This window comes from Oncorhynchus clarkii, chromosome 20, assembly GCF_045791955.1.
Source record: "Oncorhynchus clarkii lewisi isolate Uvic-CL-2024 chromosome 20, UVic_Ocla_1.0, whole genome shotgun sequence".
Taxonomy (NCBI): Eukaryota; Metazoa; Chordata; class Actinopteri; order Salmoniformes; family Salmonidae; genus Oncorhynchus; species Oncorhynchus clarkii.
The window spans coordinates 9,032,371-9,055,505 of NC_092166.1; the positions used below are offsets into that span (position 1 = coordinate 9,032,371).

The 23,135-nt window shown below is 38.3% G+C and overlaps 1 protein-coding gene across 1 annotated transcript in view; it reads right to left on the reverse strand.

The window, feature by feature from the left end:
* Positions 1-896: 896 nt before the first annotated feature.
* Positions 897-23,135, reverse strand: part of LOC139375840 (fibroblast growth factor 12) — a 37,358-nt gene continuing 15,119 nt past the window's right edge. Inside the window, exons 3-4 of the mRNA XM_071117753.1 lie at positions 6,474-6,672; positions 897-1,627 (exon numbers count right to left, since the gene is read on the reverse strand). Coding sequence (XP_070973854.1) covers positions 1,515-1,627; positions 6,474-6,672 — 312 coding nt within the window. The 3' untranslated portion in view covers positions 897-1,514. The remainder of the gene's footprint in view (positions 1,628-6,473; positions 6,673-23,135) is intronic.

Here is a 23,135-nt window from a genome sequence, read left to right on the forward strand (position 1 = left end):
ATACACCAGTTTCAAGTATTCATGAAAGAATCCTTGATTGGCGGATACTAGCCAAGTTTCCCTGTTTTCTGGAGAGAATATTACATTTTCTCCCATAGGATTGGCCAAGCTAGTTCTTATTAGAGACAAATCCCTTTAGTAGTGCTGGTTCACCTAACAAAAACAAACCTGAAGTTCTATCTACCTTTTTTCCTCCTGCCTACAAACACGTTGCCAGAGTATTGATGCTATTTCAAGGCTATCCTTTCTTGTTTCTTTTCCCTCCTGACCATTGAGTTGACAGGACGGGATTGTTGAGAGTAATGGTGCGTTCGAGTGGTCCTCGGAATCTCGGTATTTCCCAATTGGTTACCAAGTTGTAAATTATGGCATGAGTGTGCTCGTGTGCTAATGAAGTTTGGAATAACTCTTCAACCAATGAGATTCTAGCTAGATGGCTAATCTAGCTAATGTTGCTTACGTTGACAATGTGTCAAACTATTTACTGTACGGATCCACTGAGCTACGTTAATCACATGGTTAAGGTTGTAAATGGTTTTCTCCTACCGTCTAGTGGTTGAAAAGGTGAAGGGCCAGCGATGAAACGTCACAACTCTGGACCATGTTTCCCACGTGTGTTTCAGACTTTGAGGATCGTTCAAGTGGTTATTTCCGAGTCGGGAACTTGTATTTCCACATTTCCGATAGCACTCGAAAGCACCATAATATGATAGATGCCTGCTGTGAGGCTTGTTGTAGCAGCCCCTCTGTATTGCTTTTAGTTGTCTAGTCCTGTAATACCGAAGAGTGTGAGGAGACTCCAAATTAGAGTATTGAGATCCACCCAACGTATTCCTCACCGAAAGGACAATCACCTGAGCAAAACCCATCCCACCCACCCATACCTGTTCCTTCCGAGCCCAACAGCGAGCTCTCATATACATTACATGTTTACCCTCACACCAGTGAAAAAGGGCATTCACTGTCACGCAATATGAACACAAACAATTTTTCAAACTTCTACAGTCTCAAACGAAAAACAGAATAACAATGATACTAAAATTGGGATGATGAGTTAGTCAACACATACATAATATTATTATTAATGGACGATAAAACTTGTGAGCGTGTCATAGCATTCAGAAAATCAACGCATGGGAAATCAAACGTGTTTTAAAGCAAATTTTTCACAGCATAAAAATTGGAAACGATAGATATTTGTATTGTGAAGAGACCACCATTTCTTTGTCTTGTCACAGCTTTTTTTTTCTTTTTTGCATAAAATGTAGGTCAAGTCCTGATTGAAAATGTTTGTAGTCGCTTTTTTGTTTTCCTCTGGGTTTATCTTGATATTTGTCTAAAAGATTTTCACAGGCAAGAGTTTTTTTGTGGTCTTGGGTGTAGTTCCTCCCCCTCGTGGCGGTCCATCCCTTCAGAGGGCATGGTGGTGAGGGGAGTTTGTGGCCCCTCCCCCCTCTGTTTAAGAGAGGGGGGACCGGGCACCCTAGTGGCCCCCCACCCTTGGGGCCCCGCTGCTAGGAATTCTGGTTGACAGCTTTCCCTCCGTTCATGGTGGGAGTCCCTGAGTTCTTCCTGGAGCGCTGTTTCTCCTCGATCTCATGCAGCGACGGCTCCCTGTACATACACACTGCAGGACGTGTATGTAGTAGAGGAAGAAGCAGGAAGCAGGGGGGATAGAGGGGAACATGGAGGATGAATAACGAGGAGATGGATGGGCAGACAGAGAGACAAATTCAGATCGAGCTCAGGGACTCCCACAGAGTGGATGAAGTTTCTCTTGGAACCTGTTTTGAAAAAGAATATTAAATATATTTCCTAAAAAATTAAACGCCCTGTGTTGGGTGCTTAGTTTTTCTCCATCAATATGTTGTAAGCAGGGGTTGGAACCGATATTATGTTTCAAACATATTTTTCTTTGTTCTGTTCCACTGTTCTGACCAGTAAAAGACATTTCTGAACCGGTTCAAATCCTAAATAAATAACAATTTACATTGCTCCTTTCTGTTCCTGTTTTAAAACTCTTAAACCACAAATATTTTTTACATTTACCTCAACATTTAATGACCTCACCAATGGATAGAGCAGCTTGCTATGGAGCGTGCAAGCTATATACAGTTGAAGTAGGAAGTTTACATACACATAGGTTGGAGTCATTAAAACTCGTTTTTCAACCACTCCAAAAAGTTCTTGTTCACAAACTATAGTTTTGGCAAGTGGGTTAGGACATCTACTTTGTGTATAACACAAGTATTTTTTCCAACAATTGTTTACAGACAGATTATTTCACTTATAATTCACTGTATTACAATTCCAGTGGCTCAGAAGTTTACATAAACTAAGTTGACTGTTCCTTTTAAACAGCTTAGAAAATTCCAGAAAATTATGTCATGGCTTTAGAAGCTTCTGATAGGCTAATTGATATAATTTGAGTCAATTGGAGGTGTACCTGTGGATGTATTTCCAGGCCTACCTTCAAACTCAGTGCCTCTTTGCTTGACATCATGGGAAAATCAAAAGAAATCAGCCAAGACCTCAGAAAAACAGTTGTAGACCTCCAAGTCTGGTTCATCCTTGGGAGCAATTTCCAAACGGCTGAAGGTACCACATTCATCTGTACAAACAATAGTATGCAAGTATAAACACCATGGGACCACGCAGCCGTCATGCCGCTCAGGAAGGAGACGCGTTTTGTCTATCAGAGATGAATATAATTTGGTGCGAAAAGTGCAAATCAATCCCAGAACAACAGTAAAGGACCTTGTGAAGATGCTGGAGGAAACAGGTACAAAAGTATCTATATCCACAGTAAAACGAGTCCTATATCAACATAACCTGAAAGGCAACTCAGCAAGGAAGAAGCCACTGCTCCAAAACTGCCATAAAAAAGCCACACTACGGTTTGCAACTGCACATGGGGACAAAGATGATACTTTTTAGAGAAATGTCCTCTGGTCTGATGAAACAAAAATAGAACTGTTTGGCCATAATTACCATCGTTATGTTTGGAGGAAAAAAGGGGGATGCTTGCAAGCCGAAGAACACCATCCCAACCGTGAAGCACAGGAGTGTCAGAATCATGTTGTGGGGGTGCTTTACTGCAGGAGGGACTGGTGCACTTCACAAAATAGATGGCATCATGAGGCAGGAAAATTATGTGGATATATTGAAGCAACATCTCAAGACATCAGTCAGGAAGTTAAAGCTTGGTTGCAAATGGGTCTTCCAAATGGACAATGACCCCAAGCATACTTTTAACATTGTGGCAAAATGGCTTAAGGACAACAAAGTCAAGGTATTGGAGTGGCCATCAAAAAAGCCCTGACATTAATTCTATAGACAATTTGTGGGCAGAACTGAAAAAGTGTGTGCGAGCAAGGAGGCCTACAAACCTGACTCAGTTACACCAACTCTGTCAGGAGGAATGGGACAAAATTCACCCAACTTATTGTGGGAAATTTGTGGAAGGCTACCCGAAACGTTTGACCCAAGTTAAACAATTTAAAGGCAATGCTACCAAATACTAATTGAGTGAATGTAAAGTTCTGACCCACTGGGAATGTGATGAAAGAAATAAAAGCTGAAATAAATAATTCTCTACTATTATTCTGACATTTCACATTCTTAAATTAAAGTGGTGATCCTAACTGATCTAAGACAGGGACTTTTTACTAGGATTAAACGTTAGGAATTGTGAAAAACTGAGTTTAAATGTAGTTGGCTAAGGTGTATGTAAACTTCTGACTCCAACTGTATATGCATTAGACAGACAAGTGTGGAGGTGTGGAATAGGACTAACATTTTGTGGGTAAGGAGAGAGCTGGGCATGAAGCGCTAGGCATCTTGTTGTTATGACGTGCAATATCTGAATTAGGCCCACAGTATTATACTTACGGAGGAGTGGCTTCTATGGAGGAACTTTCAATGTCTTTGAACTTCAGAGAGTTGGTTTAACTATCGTTGGATCAGAGCTACCTATCGTTGGACCAGAGCTAGCCCCTGATCATGACTCTCAGTTCCATTACATTACATAGCCCATCTGTACATAGCCCATCCAACTACCTCATCCCCATATTGTCAGAGAGTTGGTTTAACTATCGTTGGACTAGAACTAGCCATTGACCATGACTCAGTTCCATTACATTTCACATAATGCCGCCTAGTGTTTTCAAGAGCTAGACCAGATCTAGCTAACAAGCTAGCTAGCTAACAAGCTTATGTGTGCAGAGAGGAACCAGAATTAAAATAAAAACACGTCTTACCTTTTTGTAGTTAATAATAAATCCAATGTGAAACATGATAACTAAAGTATCCTTAACTAGCATTGAAAAAGTGAATCCATTGTTCTCTAATAAACATCTCTCTCCCTAATTTCTGAATCACGTCTGTAATGTCAGCGCATATTGTGTCATGACTGCAAGGTGTCTCGATATCTTTTCCAACTGTCCTGTTATCTGGATTTAATGTTCATTCTAGAATGCCCTTCTAGCCAATCAAAAACAACTATTCAACAATGCTTTGTGGTATAATTCGATATTAAACTGATTATGGCAGTAGGCAGATATGCAATAGTCATGCAAATACTTTACTCTGCTTATCTTAATCAGTGTGAGATCAAACTCAAGGTAAGCACCAGCTGAGCGACTCTCCCTCTTTAGCGCAAGTGAAGTGAGTTTGGAAACAACTGAATGTATGTGTCTTAGAAGTATTTTTCACGGACAAACGTCATATGTCCGAATTCAGAATCAAATATGGTTCTCAAAAATAACATGGCCGCTGTGGTAGAACGTTTATTTTGGTTGCCGATTTTCTGCATTTATCAAAGTCCCATCACATAGCCTGATCTCAGATGTGTCCATGTAAACAGGATTAGGGAAATTGTTTTTCTTGCAAAGCATGTAAACGTTTTAATCAAATTATTATATTAATCTTACTATTTACAATAATTGCATTATTGTGTGCATGAAACCAGTGAGGGCTTTGCATAGACACTTTATTGTGATTTTTGTGGGACTGGAAGTAAACGCCAGGAACGTAAAATAACGTTATTAACCGGTTCCCATGCTTTTAAAATACGGTTCTGTTCTGGAACAGTATAGATCACTTTCCTTCTCGGTTCTGGTTCTGTTCCTTGAATAATTATGTTATTTTCCGGTTCCAACCCCTGATTTCGGGTCATTTTGAGACCTTGGTGGAGTATAAGGTACTGCTGGAATGTCTACTAATGGCATATCCAGGGTTTTAAGAGTAATTACTCAGGTCCTTTATAAACAGTTTATAAAGTATAGTGCTTGCTTTAGATTAGGTAGCTGACATGGTCTAATATAGACAAGTATCTATATTAAACACCTTATACATTATCTTATAAACCAGCATTAAATCATTTAAAGGCCCAGTGCAGTCAAACATGTGATTTCCTGTGCTTTATATATATATTTCTACATTATGACGTTGGAATAATACTGGGAAATTGTGAAAATGATGATAATGCCTTTTCAGTGTAACAGCTGTTTTGGCAAGAGTTTTGATGACATCCATGGTGTAAATGACATCACAGTCAATGAGTTAATAGACAAATAAAGAGAGTTCCAAACCTCTCTGCCAAAAACAGTTCATTTACAGTTTCCCCCTCCCCACTCAAACCCCTCTCAGACAGTCATAGCTGAAAGTCTTACTTGAGAAATAGCTATTTGCTATTTTCTCTCTCTATTTTTGACCAATCACAGTAAGGTAGCAAAAATCATTTTATATTAAATTATATTTTTGTTAAGTCTACATTGGACCTTTAAAAGTTGTTAACAAATGTGTGAATAACTGGCTTATTGACATTTAAAAATGTAGGTATAATGATTCATAAAATGGTGGGCAGACCATTTCTAAATGACATATAAATGATTTATTAACTGGACATAATTATAAAGCGTTTTGGGTGAGTATTCCATTGGTTCCAATTGTACCAAGTGAAGTGAATGAAAAGCAGATAAATGATTTGAAAGACATAAGTCCAACATTATCCAACATTATCTCTCAGGGGCCTTTTTCATAAAACTTTTTTATACTTTATTTTAGCCTGAGGAATACATTTTTTTTTGCGCCATAGTTGAAGAAATGCAATTTGGAAAATGTGTATAGACTGTTAATGTTGTTTATAACACATGGTAGCATGTTTCATTTATAAATCATGAAATGCAAAATCCCAAGTAAAATCATGAAATGTCATGCAAAATCCCAAGTAAAATCATGACATTTTCCCAATGTGAAGTTCAAGATGTATAAATCCCAAACGTTACCATGGATTTCATCGTACGCACAATGTACGATCAAATCTGTGCGTGAGCACATTTTATAAATGAGCCCCCCCCCCCCCCCCCCCCCTGATTTCACCATATTGGGCTTCAACCAACTTACTCCAGGCGGATCAAAACCTGCAAAAGACAACACACAGATGAGATGGCAGATACATTCAGATGCCTTACCTTCAATGGGCCTGGGGACAAAGTGTGATGAGGGCTTGGTCTTCTTGACCCTGTTCCCCTTCATGACCTGGCCTTCCTTGGTGAGGCCCAGGAACCAGGCCCGACCGGACTCCTGCTGCCGGTACACAGTGGACGAGTAGATCACGTAGTAATTCTCAAACACCGACTCCTTAAACTTGCACTCCGGCGTGAACATTTCCTGTTTTGGTGCCAAACAACAAAGGGAGTTTGTTGTTACAGTAATGTTCATGAAGTCCGGGTCAAAGTTCAGGAAGTCGGATCATGGTCAGTAGGGTACACCGACGCAAAACATTTTGTAACAGAAAATTGAAATCTGTGTGCTTATTGGACAAGGTCAGATTTCACTCTCACGTTTCAAACTATTTTCTCCCCACTGAACATGACGAGGCAAGTGCGGGTTGTTATTGCGGCAACGAGATGGGTTGAGTTACGAGACGGTGGTGATGGTAATCCACAGGACATACTACAGACAAATAGACACAGGTCAACTGGTGAAGGAGATATGAGCCTACTGAATTGTTGTGGATTATATTGTTTTGGGGATGATATTGTGTGTAATGTGTGTTGACTACATTTTGTCGTGTATCAGACTATGTGTGGTCCAGGTGAAGAAGTTTGTTTGGTACTGCTGGGCGACCTTAAGTGATTTGGCAGTGTGTGTGTGTGTGTGTGTGTGTGTGTGTGTGTGTGTCTGTGTGTGTGTGTGTGTGTGTGTGTGTGTGTGTAATATTTCATTCATCTCTGTCTCCTCCAGGGTTCTGTGCCCTTTTAAGGTTGTCCCTTTGACTGACAGCCTAATACTGCTCACTGCTGGAGTTGTTCCACAGGCAAACTTGTGTGTGTGTGTGTGTGTGTGTGTTAGAGTGTGTGAGAGATATGCATGTTAGTGTATTCAAGCCTGAATATGAATCCTCAATATGTGAATTGGTATACAGTACAGGTATGTGAACATTCATGTGTGTGTGTGTGTGTGTGTGTGTGTGTGTGTGCGCGCGCGTGGGCGAGACTGTACGGGCCGCCTCTATCCCACACACACGCTGTGAGTGCTCGTTTATAATGCCCAGCTGTGTTCGACACACAGCACCAGTGTGAAGGACTCTGGGTACGTGCAGGGCATGTAAGCCGGTCAGCGAGGATATGAATGTGGACGGGCGAGTTGGAGAGGCCGGTTCGATCTCGACCTGATGACACGTTGTCAAAGAGCAGACGACTCTCTATGTGTGGAGGTCGTGGTGTCACATCCCTCCTGTCCCACAACGGGCGACTCAGCCAGCGTTCCTCCCCCATCTCTGCCAAGGCCCCCTCACACCTTGCTCCCACACCCCCTCACACCTTCTTCATTTGCCAACCACACTGACATGTTCCGGAATCCCCTCCAAACCAGGCCACACCAAGGACATCGCTCTGTTAATGTCTGTTATGCCTGTAGCTTCGAGGGGAAGGTATACGGTGCGTAGGATGCTTTGCTGTTGGAATGACAGAGCTGTTACAGTGTTTGCTATCTTGAGTGTGGTTGAATGGCTAGTGAACGGGAGGGTGATGTAGGTGTGAGACTGTTAGGATATGAGCATACATCACGCACAAGTTTGTGGGTAGAAACACTGGTATAAAAAAATAGATAAGAACACACACACACAGTTCTTCTGCTGTGCTAACAGTTGGCTCCTCTGCCAGGACTGAAGAGAAGCTGCTATTAAATCACTGAGAAGGTGGAGGTGGAGGAGGAGGTGGAAGAGGTGGAGGAGGAGGAGGTGGAGGAGGAAGAGGAGGAAGAGGAGAAAGAGGAGGTGGAGGAGGAGAAAGAGGAGGTGGAGGAGGAGAAAGAGGAGGTGGAGGAGGAGAAAACTGATTAAAGGACACTCATTTATATTCCACCCCAATTCTGAAAGAGAAGCAAGGAAGTCGTTAGTGAAACTGGGCACACGGGAGGTCTCTCACGCACTCGCATTACGGGTCTCTAGGGCTGGATAAACAAGCTGGGGGGACGCGCACAGAGCCCAGTGGACAAACAGTAGAGAGCAAACACATGGTGCATGCAGGAGGAGCAGATTCAACAGATACAGACCACATTTCAAAATGTACTTTATATGCAAAAACGAGTCTGACTGATGCGTAGATATACACAGTGACATGGTAGACCAAGTACACAGTAACATGGTAGACCAAGTACACAGTAACATGGTAGACCAAGCACACAGTGACATGGTAGACCAAGCACACAGTAACATGGTAGACCAAGTACACAGTGATATGGTAGACCAAGTACACAGTGACATGGTAGACCAAGTGCACAGTAACATGGTAGACCAGGTACACAGTAACATGGTAGACCAAGTACACAGTGACATGGTAGACCAAGTACACAGTAACATGGTAGACCAAGTACACAGTGACATGATAGACCAAGCACACAGTGACATGGTAGACCAAGCACACAGTAACATGGTAGACCAAGTACACAGTGACATGGTAGACCAAGCACACAGTGACATGGTAGACCAAGTACACAGTAACATGGTAGACCAGGCACACAGTAACATGGTAGACCAAGCACACAGTAACATGGTAGAAACAGCACACAGTGACATGGTAGACCAAGTACACAGTGACATGGTAGACCAAGCACACAGTGACATGGTAGACCAAGCACACAGTGACATGGTAGACCAAGCACACAGTAACATGGTAGACCAAGCACACAGTGACATGGTAGACCAAGCACACAGTGACATGGTAGACCAAGCACACAGTAGGGGAAGAGAATGTACAGTGGAGTTGTTTGTGGAGACTGAGAGTGAATCCAGTTCAGTTTAAACCAGACTAAAGCTGGGGTTCATTTCAATCGTGTGTTTTTGGCAATGTGCCTTTTAAATTCACAGTAAAATAGTGTATATGTTGGCTCAATCAGAAATTACCTTTAAATATCAAGCGCGCTACAACGCACAAACACATTGAATCCCAGCCTAAGAATGAATTCAGTTCAGTGTAAACAGGCAGAGTGAATTCAGTTCAGTGTAAACAGACTGAGAGTGAATTCAGTTCAGTGTAAAGAGACAGAGTGAATTCAGTTCAGTGTAAACAGACTGAGAGTGAATCCAGTTCAGTGTAAACAGACTGAGAGTGAATTCAGTTCAGTGTAAACAGACAGAGTGAATTCAGTTCAGTGTAAACAGACAGAGTGAATTCAGTTCAGTGTAAACAGACTGAGAGTGAATTCAGTTCAGTGTAAACAGACTGAGAGTGAATTCAGTTCAGTGTAAACAGACTGAGAGTGAATCCAGTTCACTCGCCAATAGAAAATCCTGTTTCCTTAGTTAGCCCATACCTTTCTTCCAACTTTGGAACCCCCCCTCCCCCCGTTGAAAACATACAGCAATTGAAACCACATCGGAGTCTGAATGTTAAAGGCCCTTCAATTGGATCTGGATCTGAAACTAGATTTGTGATGGGGGTTGTTCTGAATCTCCTTTACTCAGGATCTGTCTGACAGGCCAGCTCGGCGTTGCACCACTCCAGTCTAGACAGCTACCTCGGTGCCAATGGGAGTGTGGAAAGGACACAGAACCCACACACAAAAAGGACATACATTACACAGTTATTGACCACACACACACACACACACACACACACACACACACACACACACACACACACACACACACACAACACACACACACACACAATTTAGAGCAAGAACAATAATTTTTTATGGGGCTCCCTTTGAGAGAGAATGAAATGAATTATTCTGTTCCAGTGTTCTCTCTCTAACAGAAGACCACCAGGCTACATCTCATTAGTAGACACAACACAGTCTCAACACTTCATTAGACTGCAGTGCCCTTGACAGTAATCATCTCCATTCCACCAACACACATCAGTATTTGGTCGGTAAAAACAGAGACGCTGCACAGAACTCTCTTGGAAATAACACATTTCTGTTCTCATTTGCGGTGTAGTGGCCCCGTCTCCAAAAAATTAAAACTGGAGTCACCCCTTCGCCTCTTCTCCTCTCCTCCCCTCTCGCCTCCCCTCGTTCACTTCCTTCCCACAGCCTCCACTATCTCTCTCCTCCTCACAGCCTCCACTCTCTCTGTCCTCCTCACAGCCTCCATTCTGTTCCTCCCCACAGCCTCCACTCTCTGTTCCTCCTCACAGCCTCCACTCTCTCTCTCCTCCTCTCTGTTCCTCCTCACAGCCTCCACTCTCTCTCTCCTCCTCTCTGTTCCTCCCCACAGCCTCCACTCTCTCTCTCCTCCTCTCTGTTCCTCCTCACAGCCTCCACTCTCTCTGTCCTCCTCACAGCCTCCCTTCTGTTCCTCCCCACAGCCTCCACTCTCTCTCCTCCTCTCTGTTCCTCCTCACAGCCTCCACTCTCTCTCTCCTCCTCTCTGTTCCTCCTCACAGCCTCCACTCTCTCTGTCCTCCTCACAGCCTCCATTCTGTTCCTCCCCACAGCCTCCACTCTCTATGTTCCTCCTCACAGCCTCCACTCTCTCTCTCCTCCTCTCTGTTCCTCCTCACAGCCTCCACTCTCTCTCTCCTCCTCTCTGTTCCTCCTCACAGCCTCCACTCTCTCTCTCCTCCTCTCTGTTCCTCCTCACAGCCTCCACTCTCTCTGTCCTCTTCACAGCCTCCCTTCTGTTCCTCCCCACAGCCTCCACTCTCTCTCCTCCTCTCTGTTCCTCCTCACAGCCTCCACTCTCTCTCTCCTCCTCTCTGTTCCTCCTCACAGCCTCCACTCTCTCTCTCCTCCTCTCTGTCCTCCCCACAGCCTCCACTCTCTCTCTCCTCCTCTCTGTTCCTCATCACAGCCTCCACTCTCTCTCTCCTCCTCTCTGTTCCTCCTCACAGCCTCCACTCTCTCTGTCCTCCTCTCTGTCCTCCCCACAGCCTCCACTCTCTCTCTCCTCCTCTCTGTTCCTCCTCACAGCCTCCACTCTCTCTCTCCTCCTCTCTGTTCCTCCTCACAGCCTCCACTCTCTCTCTCCTCCTCTCTGTTCCTCCTCACAGCCTCCACTCTCTCTCTCCTCCTCTGTCCTCCCCACAGCCTCCACTCTCTCTCTTCTCCTCTCTGTTCCTCACAGCCTCCACTCTCTCTCTCCTCCTCTTAGTTCTTCCGTTGATGGTTAAGAGGCAATAAGTCAGTGGGTTTGGGAGAGAAACAACGGGAACATTTTAGACACCATTTACAAGGCCAGGTACAACAGGACAGAGGACAGATGCAGGGCGGAATTATCAGGTGTGTGTGTGCATATGTGTATACACAATATGTGTGTGCGTGCGTGTGTGTGTGTGTGAGTGTTTGTAAACAAGTATGTATCAGTGCTCGAGTGATAAACTGTATGCTTTATGTAAAGCTCTGCGTGTGACGCTTCACTTTCCTGTGTACATGTATGTTGCTCCAGAGTGTAAACGTGTGCCCGCTCGGTCCCTTAGTTAAAGATAGATGCGTTTAAAATACAGAGAGAGAGTGGTTACCGCTAGGCTGCAAAGTAGGTCACAGTGAGTGTTATAAATAATGGAGATATCCTCACTGGAGCTGAACCCCCACATACTCCAGCTCTCAACACTCAACTCTCAACACTCAACACCAGCTCTCAACACTCAACACAAGCTCTCAACACTCAACACCAGCTCTCAACACTCAACACCAGCTCTCAACACTCAACACCAGCTCTCAACCCCAGCTCTCAACACTCCACCCCAGCTCTCAACACTCAACACAAGCTCTCAACACTCAACACCAGCTCTCAACACTCAACCCCAGCTCTCAACACTCAACACCAGCTCTCAACACCAGCTCTCAACATTCAACCCCAGCACTCAACACTCAACACCAGCTCTCAACACCAGCTCTCAACATTCAACCCCAGCTCTCAACACTCAACACCAACATTACACCCATGGCAAACGTCTTACAATCCATATCAGCATCAACACGCCTCATGACACTCCAAACATACATTAAACACCACCAGGCAAGTCAAGGCTAGAAACAACCAGCATTGTTTTTTTTTTAAAATACATTTTTTACCCCCTTTTTCTCCCCAATTTCGTGGTATCCAATTGTTAGTAGACACACTGTCTGGCAACCTGGCAACCTTGGTTAGCGTGCACTGCACCCGGCCCGCCACAGGAGTCGCTGGTGCGCGATGAGACAAGGACACCCCTACCGGCCAATCCCTCCCTAACCCGGACGACCCTATGCCAATTGTGCGTTGCCCCCACGGACCTCCCGGTCACGGACCTCCCCCACGGACCTCCCAGAGCCTGGGCGCAAACCCAGAGTCTCTGGTGGCACAGCTGGCGCTGAGGTACACCCTTAACCACTGCGCCACCCGGGAGACCCAACATCAGCATTGTTGATCATCTTTCTTGTTTTCAAAGTCCACTGACTGTAGGATAACCAACACCAGCTCAACATTCTGAACTATGTAATTTTATTTTCAGATTTTCTTCCAACTTTCACACACACACACACACACACACACACACACACACACACACACACACACACACACACAGCCCTCCTCCAAGTTCACAGAACAAAAGAACCAAAAGCAACAATGCAACTTCTTCCCACTAGTCCCTAGGGTTAGGAGCGAGCTAGCTACAGTTAACAGGTAACAAGGCAGGCGGTGGGGGGGGGGGGGGGGGGGGTGTTAGAGAGGTAGGAGGATATCTCTCTGTAATTACGTCCCAAGGGGACCACAACATTGCTTCTCTGCTCTGAGACATTGACAAGAAAAGCATTAGAAAAGCCACTCAGATGACAAGACTTGAAGAGACCCTCGAAGAAAAACAAGAGTGAAATAAGTTATAAATAGAAAGAGAGGGGGGAGGGGGAAGGCGGGAGGATGAGAGTTTGCTTGCTGGTGCAATGATGGTGCTGTTTTATCTCCGCTTCAAAGAGAGAGGGGGGAGAGAGAGAGAGAAATATATATAGAGAGAAGGAGAGAACGAGAGAGAGAGAGAGAGAGAGAGAGAAAGAGTGTGAGAGAGAGAAAGAGCATGAGAGAGAGAGAGCGAGGAAGAAAGAAATGGAGAAAGAGAGAGGGAGAGCTAGAGAAAGAGCAAAAGAGAGAGAGAGATATGGAGAGGGAGAGAGAGAGAGAGAGAGAGAGAGAGAGAGAGATAGAGAGAGAGAGAAAGGGAGAGAGAGAAAAAGAAAGAGAAAGAGAAAGAAAGAAAGGGAGAGAGAAAGAGCGAGAAAGAGAGAGACAGGGAGAGGAAGAGAGAGAAAGAGAGAGGGAGAGAGAGAGAAAGAGCGAGAGAGACAGAGATAAGGAGAGGGAGAGATAGGGAAAGAGATAGGGAGAGGGGGAGATAGGGAGAGAGATAGGGAGAGGGGGAGATAGGGAGAGAGATAGGGAGAGGGCGAGATAGGGAGAGAGATAGGGAGAGGGAGAGATAGGGAGAGATAGGGAGAGATAGGGAAAGAGATAGGGAGAGAGATAGAGAGATAGGGAGAGGGAGAGAGAGAGAAAGAGCGAGAGAGAGAGAGATAAGGAGAGGGAGAGATAGGGAAAGAGATATAGAGAGAGGGAGAGATAGGGAGAGAGGGAGTAGTTTTATTTGTAAAAAGCTGTTAGGAACCACGTTATATCATTCTCTCTCCTCATCCTCCTTCCATTACTGTGATAAACGTCTCTCTATCCGTTACATGTGAAGCGCCTCATTGGTGGCAGCATAAGCAGCATGCATAATGCCAATCAGAGGTCAAATTGACTAGGGAGGTATGAGCCAATCAGAGGTCAAGTTGACTAGGGAGGTCTGAGCCAATCAGAGGTCAAATTGACTAGGGAGGTCTGAGCCAATCAGAGGTCAAGTTGACTAGGGAGGTCTGAGCCAATCAGAGGTCAAATTGACTAGGGAGGTCTGAGCCAATCAGAGGTCAAGTTGACTAGGGAGGTCTGAGCCAATCAGAGGTCAAATTGACTAGGGAGGTATGAGCCAATCAGAGGTCAAATTGACTAGGGAGGTCTGAGCCAATCAGAGGTCAAATTGACTAGGGAGGTATGAGCCAATCAGAGGTCGAGTTGACTAGGGAGGTCTGAGCCAATCAGAGGTCAAGTTGACTAGGGAGGTACGAGCCAATCAGAGGTCAAGTTGACTAGGGAGGTCCGAGCCAGTCAGAGGTCAAGTCGACTAGGGAGGTCGGAGCGAGAGTAGGGGTGGAAGTAATATGGTATGGTCCAGTAAAACATGAGTCTATCACAATAATGAAAACAAAATGTCAAGAAAACGGCAGGCTATTACACTAATACTTAACCTCATGTCAGAGGCATGTCAGAGGCATGCAACATTTGCGAATGGACTTGACATTTTAATTTCCCATGATGCACGACAGGAAAGATTGGCCGCTCCATATGCCCGGGGAGAGCTTTCTCCTCTGTTTAATTCAAATGGGTCTTTCTGCCACTACTGTAAAAGCTGTTCATGGCTAGTAAAATATTCCTCGTCCACTTTGAAGAGGAGGAAAGATGTGCACTCCGGCCCATGAAAGTGATGATGAAGCACTGCGAAGCAGAGCCTTAAAACTGCTGTTTGACACCGGGGTTAAAGTCTGTCTGGCTCCCACGATGATGGTAAGTGGAATGTTATAAGCTGACTGACTATAGGGGAGATGCAGAATAGATTTGGTTCCACTGTCATGAACACTGTAAATTAACTGTGCGTTGAGCTAATGTCAATGTTAAATGACTGTTTAATTAATTAACAGCAATATAATTAACTGTAATGTTTGTTGAACTGTAATGTATTGAACTGTAATGTAATGAACAGTGATGTAATGAACATTAATGTAATGAACAGTAATGTAATGAACAGTAATGTAATGAACAGTAATGTAATGTAATGAACAGTAATGTAATGAACATTAATGTAATGAACAGTAATGTAATGAACAGTAATGTAATGAACAGTAATGTAATGAACAGTAATGTAATGTAATGAACAGTAATGTAATGTAATGAACAGTAATGTAATGAACTGTAATGTAATGAACAGTAATGTAATGAACAGTAATGTAATGAACAGTAATGTAATGTAATGAACAGTAATGTAATGAGCAGTAATGTAATGAACAGTAATGTAATGTAATGAACAGTAATGCAATGAACAGTAATGTAATGTAATGAACAGTAATGTAATGAACAGTAATGTAATGAACAGTAATGTAATGTAATGAACAGTAATGTAATGAACAGCAATGTAATGAACAGCAATGTAATGAACAGTAATGTAATGAACAGTAATGTAATGAACTGTAATGTAATGTAATGAACAGTAATGTAATGAACAGTAATGTAATGTAATGAACAGTAATGTAATGTAATGAACAGTAATGTAATGAACAGTAATGTAATGAACAGTAATGTAATGTAATGAACAGTAATGTAATGTAATGAACAGTAATGTAATGAACAGTAATGTAATGAACAGTAATGTAATGTAATGAACAGTAATGTAATGAACAGTAATGTAATGTAATGAACAGTTATGTAATGAACAGTAATGTAATGTAATGAACAGTAATGTAATGAACAGTAATGTAATGAACAGTAATGTAATAAACAGTAATGTAATGAACAGTAATGTAATGTAATGAACAGTAATGTAATGAACAGTAATGTAATGTAATGAACAGTAATGTAATGTAATGAACAGTAATGTAATGAACAGTAATGTAATGAACAGTAATGTAATGTAATGAACAGTAATGTAATGAACAGCAATGTAATGAACAGCAATGTAATGAACAGTAATGTAATGAACAGTAATGTAATGAACTGTAATGTAATGTAATGAACAGTAATGTAATGAACAGTAATGTAATGTAATGAACAGTAATGTAATGAACAGTAATGTAATGAACAGTAATGTAATGTAATGAACAGTAATGTAATGTAATGAACAGTAATGTAATGAACAGTAATGTAATGAACAGTAATGTAATGTAATGAACAGTAATGTAATGAACAGTAATGTAATGTAATGAACAGTAATGTAATGAACAGTAATGTTATGTAATGAACAGTAATGTAATGTAATGAACAGTAATGTAATGAACAGTAATGTAATGAACAGTAATGTAATAAACAGTAATGTAATGAACAGTAATGTAATGTAATGAACAGTAATGAACAGTAATGTAATGTAATGAACAGTAATGTAATGTAATGAACAGTAATGTAATGAACAGTAATGTAATGAACAGCAATGTAATGAACAGTAATGTAATGAACAGTAATGTAATGTAATGAACAGTAATGTAATGAACAGTAATGTAATGTAATGAACAGTAATGTAATGTAATGAACAGTAATGTAATGAACAGTAATGTAATGAACAGCAATGTAATGAACAGTAATCTAATGAACAGTAATGTAATGAACAGCAATGTAATGAACAGTAATGTAATGAACAGTAATGTAATGAACAGTAATGTAATGTAATGAACAGTAATGTAATGTAATGAACTGTAATGTAATGAACAGTAATGTAATGTAATGAACAGTAATGTAATGTAATGAACAGTAATGTAATGAACAGTAATGTAATGAACAGCAATGTAATGAACAGTAATGTAATGAACAGTAATGGAATGAACAGTAATGTAATGTAATGAACAGTGATGTAATGAACAGTAATGTAATGTAATGAACAGTAATGTAATGTAATGAACTGTAATGTAATGAACAGTAATGTAATGTAATGAACAGTAATGTAATGTAATGAACAGTAATGTAATGAACAGTAATGTAATGAACAGCAATGTAATGAACAGTAATGTAATGAACAGTAATGGAATGAACAGTAATGTAATGTAATGAACAGTAATGGAATGAACAGTAATGTAATGAAGAGTAATGTAATGAACAGCAATGTAATGAACAGTAATGTAATGTAATGAACAGTAATGTAATGAACATTAATGTAATGAACAGTAATGTAATGTAATGAACAGTAATGTAATGAACATTAATGCAATGAACAGTAATGTAATGAACAGTAATGTAATGAACAGTAATGTAATGAACAGTAATGTAATGTAATGAACAGCAATGTAATGTAATGAACAGTAATGTAATGTAATGAACAGTAATGTAATGAACTGTAATGTAATGAACAGTAATGTAATGAACAGTAATGTAATGAACAGTAATGTAATGTAATGAACAGTAATGTAATGAACAGTAATGTAATGAACAGTAATGTAATGTAATGAACAGTAATGTAATGAACAGTAATGTAATGTAATGAACAGTAATGTAATGAACAGTAATGTAATGAACAGTAATGTAATGTAATGAACAGTAATGTAATGAACAGTAATGTAATGTAATGAACAGTAATGTAATGAACAGTAATGTAATGAACAGTAATGTAATGAACAGTAATGTAATGTAATGAACAGTAATGTAATGAACAGTAATGTAATGTAATGAACAGTAATGTAATGTAATGAACAGTAATGTAATGAACAGTAATGTAATGAACAGTAATGTAATAAACAGTAATGTAATGAACAGTAATGTAATGTAATGAACAGTAATGTAATGAACAGTAATGTAATGTAATGAACAGTAATGTAATGTAATGAACAGTAATGTAATGAACAGCAATGTAATGAACAGTAATGTAATGAACGGTAATGTAATGAACAGTAATGTAATGAACAGTAATGTAATGAACAGTAATGTAATGTAATGAACAGTAATGTAATGAACAGTAATGTAATGAACAGTAATGTAATGTAATGAACAGTAATGTAATGAACAGTAATGTAATGAACAGTAATGTAATGTAATGAACAGTAATGTAATGAACAGTAATGTAATGAACAGCAATGTAATGAACAGTAATGTAATGAACAGTAATGTAATGAACAGTAATGTAATGTAATGAACAGTAATGTAATGAACAGTAATGTAATGAACAGTAATGTAATGTAATGAACAGTTAATGTAATGAACAGTAATGTAATGAACAGTAATGTAATGTAATGAACAGTAATGTAATGTAATGAACAGTAATGTAATGAACAGTAATGTAATGAACAGCAATGTAATGAACAGTAATGTAATGAACAGTAATGTAATGAACAGTAATGTAATGTAATGAACAGTAATGTAATGAACAGTAATGTAATGTAATGAACAGTAATGTAATGTAATGAACAGTAATGTAATGAACAGTAATGTAATGAACAGCAATGTAATGAACAGTAATGCAATGAACAGTAATGTAATGAACAGTAATGTAATGTAATGAACAGTAATGTAATGAACAGTAATGTAATGTAATGAACAGTAATGTAATGTAATGAACAGTAATGTAATGTAATGAACAGTAATGTAATGAACAGTAATGTAATGAACAGCAATGTAATGAACAGTAATGTAATGAACAGTAATGTAATGAGCAGTAATGTAATGTAATGAACAGTAATGTAATGTAATGAACAGTAATGTAATGAACAGTAATGTAATGAACAGTAATGTAATAAACAGTAATGTAATGAACAGTAATGTAATGTAATGAACAGTAATGTAATGAACAGTAATGTAATGTAATGAACAGTAATGTAATGTAATGAACAGTAATGTAATGAACAGCAATGTAATGAACAGTAATGTAATGAACGGTAATGTAATGAACAGTAATGTAATGAACAGTAATGTAATGAACAGTAATGTAATGTAATGAACAGTAATGTAATGAACAGTAATGTAATGAACAGTAATGTAATGTAATGAACAGTAATGTAATGAACAGTAATGTAATGAACAGTAATGTAATGTAATGAACAGTAATGTAATGAACAGTAATGTAATGAACAGTAATGTAATGAACAGCAATGTAATGAGCAGTAATGTAATGAACAGTAATGTAATGAACAGTAATGTAATGTAATGAACAGTAATGTAATGTAATGAACAGTAATGTAATGAACAGTAATGTAATGTAATGAACAGTTAATGTAATGAACAGTAATGTAATGAACAGTAATGTAATGTAATGAACAGTAATGTAATGTAATGAACAGTAATGTAATGAACAGTAATGTAATGAACAGCAATGTAATGAACAGTAATGTAATGAACAGTAATGTAATGAACAGTAATGTAATGTAATGAACAGTAATGTAATGAACAGTAATGTAATGTAATGAACAGTAATGTAATGTAATGAACAGTAATGTAATGAACAGTAATGTAATGAACAGCAATGTAATGAACAGTAATGTAATGAACAGTAATGTAATGAACAGTAATGTAATGTAATGAACAGTAATGTAATGAACAGTAATGTAATGTAATGAACAGTAATGTAATGTAATGAACAGTAATGTAATGAACAGTAATGTAATGTAATGAACAGTAATGTAATGTAATGAACAGTAATGTAATGAACAGTAATGTAATGAACAGTAATGTAATAAACAGTAATGTAATGAACAGTAATGTAATGTAATGAACAGTAATGTAATGAACAGTAATGTAATGTAATGAACAGTAATGTAATGTAATGAACAGTAATGTAATGAACAGTAATGTAATGAACAGCAATGTAATGAACAATAATGTAATGTAATGAACAGTAATGTAATGTAATGAACTGTAATGTAATGAACAGTAATGTAATGTAATGAACAGTAATGTAATGTAATGAACAGTAATGTAATGAACAGTAATGTAATGAACAGCAATGTAATGAACAGTAATGTAATGAACAGTAATGGAATGAACAGTAATGTAATGTAATGAACAGTGATGTAATGAACAGTAATGTAATGTAATGAACAGTAATGTAATGTAATGAACTGTAATGTAATGAACAGTAATGTAATGTAATGAACAGTAATGTAATGTAATGAACAGTAATGTAATGAACAGTAATGTAATGAACAGCAATGTAATGAACAGTAATGTAATGAACAGTAATGGAATGAACAGTAATGTAATGTAATGAACAGTAATGGAATGAACAGTAATGTAATGAAGAGTAATGTAATGAACAGCAATGTAATGAACAGTAATGTAATGTAATGAACAGTAATGTAATGAACATTAATGTAATGAACAGTAATGTAATGTAATGAACAGTAATGTAATGAACATTAATGCAATGAACAGTAATGTAATGAACAGTAATGTAATGAACAGTAATGTAATGAACAGTAATGTAATGTAATGAACAGCAATGTAATGTAATGAACAGTAATGTAATGTAATGAACAGTAATGTAATGAACTGTAATGTAATGAACAGTAATGTAATGAACAGTAATGTAATGAACAGTAATGTAATGTAATGAACAGTAATGTAATGAACAGTAATGTAATGAACAGTAATGTAATGTAATGAACAGTAATGTAATGAACAGTAATGTAATGTAATGAACAGTAATGTAATGAACAGTAATGTAATGAACAGTAATGTAATGTAATGAACAGTAATGTAATGAACAGTAATGTAATGTAATGAACAGTAATGTAATGAACAGTAATGTAATGAACAGTAATGTAATGAACAGTAATGTAATGTAATGAACAGTAATGTAATGAACAGTAATGTAATGTAATGAACAGTAATGTAATGTAATGAACAGTAATGTAATGAACAGTAATGTAATGAACAGTAATGTAATAAACAGTAATGTAATGAACAGTAATGTAATGTAATGAACAGTAATGTAATGAACAGTAATGTAATGTAATGAACAGTAATGTAATGTAATGAACAGTAATGTAATGAACAGCAATGTAATGAACAGTAATGTAATGAACGGTAATGTAATGAACAGTAATGTAATGAACAGTAATGTAATGAACAGTAATGTAATGTAATGAACAGTAATGTAATGAACAGTAATGTAATGAACAGTAATGTAATGTAATGAACAGTAATGTAATGAACAGTAATGTAATGAACAGTAATGTAATGTAATGAACAGTAATGTAATGAACAGTAATGTAATGAACAGTAATGTAATGAACAGCAATGTAATGAACAGTAATGTAATGAACAGTAATGTAATGTAATGAACAGTAATGTAATGAACAGTAATGTAATGAACAGTAATGTAATGTAATGAACAGTTAATGTAATGAACAGTAATGTAATGAACAGTAATGTAATGTAATGAACAGTAATGTAATGTAATGAACAGTAATGTAATGAACAGTAATGTAATGAACAGCAATGTAATGAACAGTAATGTAATGAACAGTAATGTAATGAACAGTAATGTAATGTAATGAACAGTAATGTAATGAACAGTAATGTAATGTAATGAACAGTAATGTAATGTAATGAACAGTAATGTAATGAACAGTAATGTAATGAACAGCAATGTAATGAACAGTAATGTAATGAACAGTAATGTAATGAACAGTAATGTAATGTAATGAACAGTAATGTAATGAACAGTAATGTAATGTAATGAACAGTAATGTAATGTAATGAACAGTAATGTAATGTAATGAACAGTAATGTAATGAACAGTAATGTAATGAACAGCAATGTAATGAACAGTAATGTAATGAACAGTAATGTAATGAGCAGTAATGTAATGTAATGAACAGTAATGTAATGTAATGAACAGTAATGTAATGAACAGTAATGTAATGAACAGTAATGTAATAAACAGTAATGTAATGAACAGTAATGTAATGTAATGAACAGTAATGTAATGAACAGTAATGTAATGTAATGAACAGTAATGTAATGTAATGAACAGTAATGTAATGAACAGCAATGTAATGAACAGTAATGTAATGAACGGTAATGTAATGAACAGTAATGTAATGAACAGTAATGTAATGAACAGTAATGTAATGTAATGAACAGTAATGTAATGAACAGTAATGTAATGAACAGTAATGTAATGTAATGAACAGTAATGTAATGAACAGTAATGTAATGAACAGTAATGTAATGTAATGAACAGTAATGTAATGAACAGTAATGTAATGAACAGTAATGTAATGAACAGCAATGTAATGAGCAGTAATGTAATGAACAGTAATGTAATGAACAGTAATGTAATGTAATGAACAGTAATGTAATGTAATGAACAGTAATGTAATGAACAGTAATGTAATGTAATGAACAGTTAATGTAATGAACAGTAATGTAATGAACAGTAATGTAATGTAATGAACAGTAATGTAATGTAATGAACAGTAATGTAATGAACAGTAATGTAATGAACAGCAATGTAATGAACAGTAATGTAATGAACAGTAATGTAATGAACAGTAATGTAATGTAATGAACAGTAATGTAATGAACAGTAATGTAATGTAATGAACAGTAATGTAATGTAATGAACAGTAATGTAATGAACAGTAATGTAATGAACAGCAATGTAATGAACAGTAATGTAATGAACAGTAATGTAATGAACAGTAATGTAATGTAATGAACAGTAATGTAATGAACAGTAATGTAATGTAATGAACAGTAATGTAATGTAATGAACAGTAATGTAATGAACAGTAATGTAATGTAATGAACAGTAATGTAATGTAATGAACAGTAATGTAATGAACAGTAATGTAATGAACAGTAATGTAATAAACAGTAATGTAATGAACAGTAATGTAATGTAATGAACAGTAATGTAATGAAC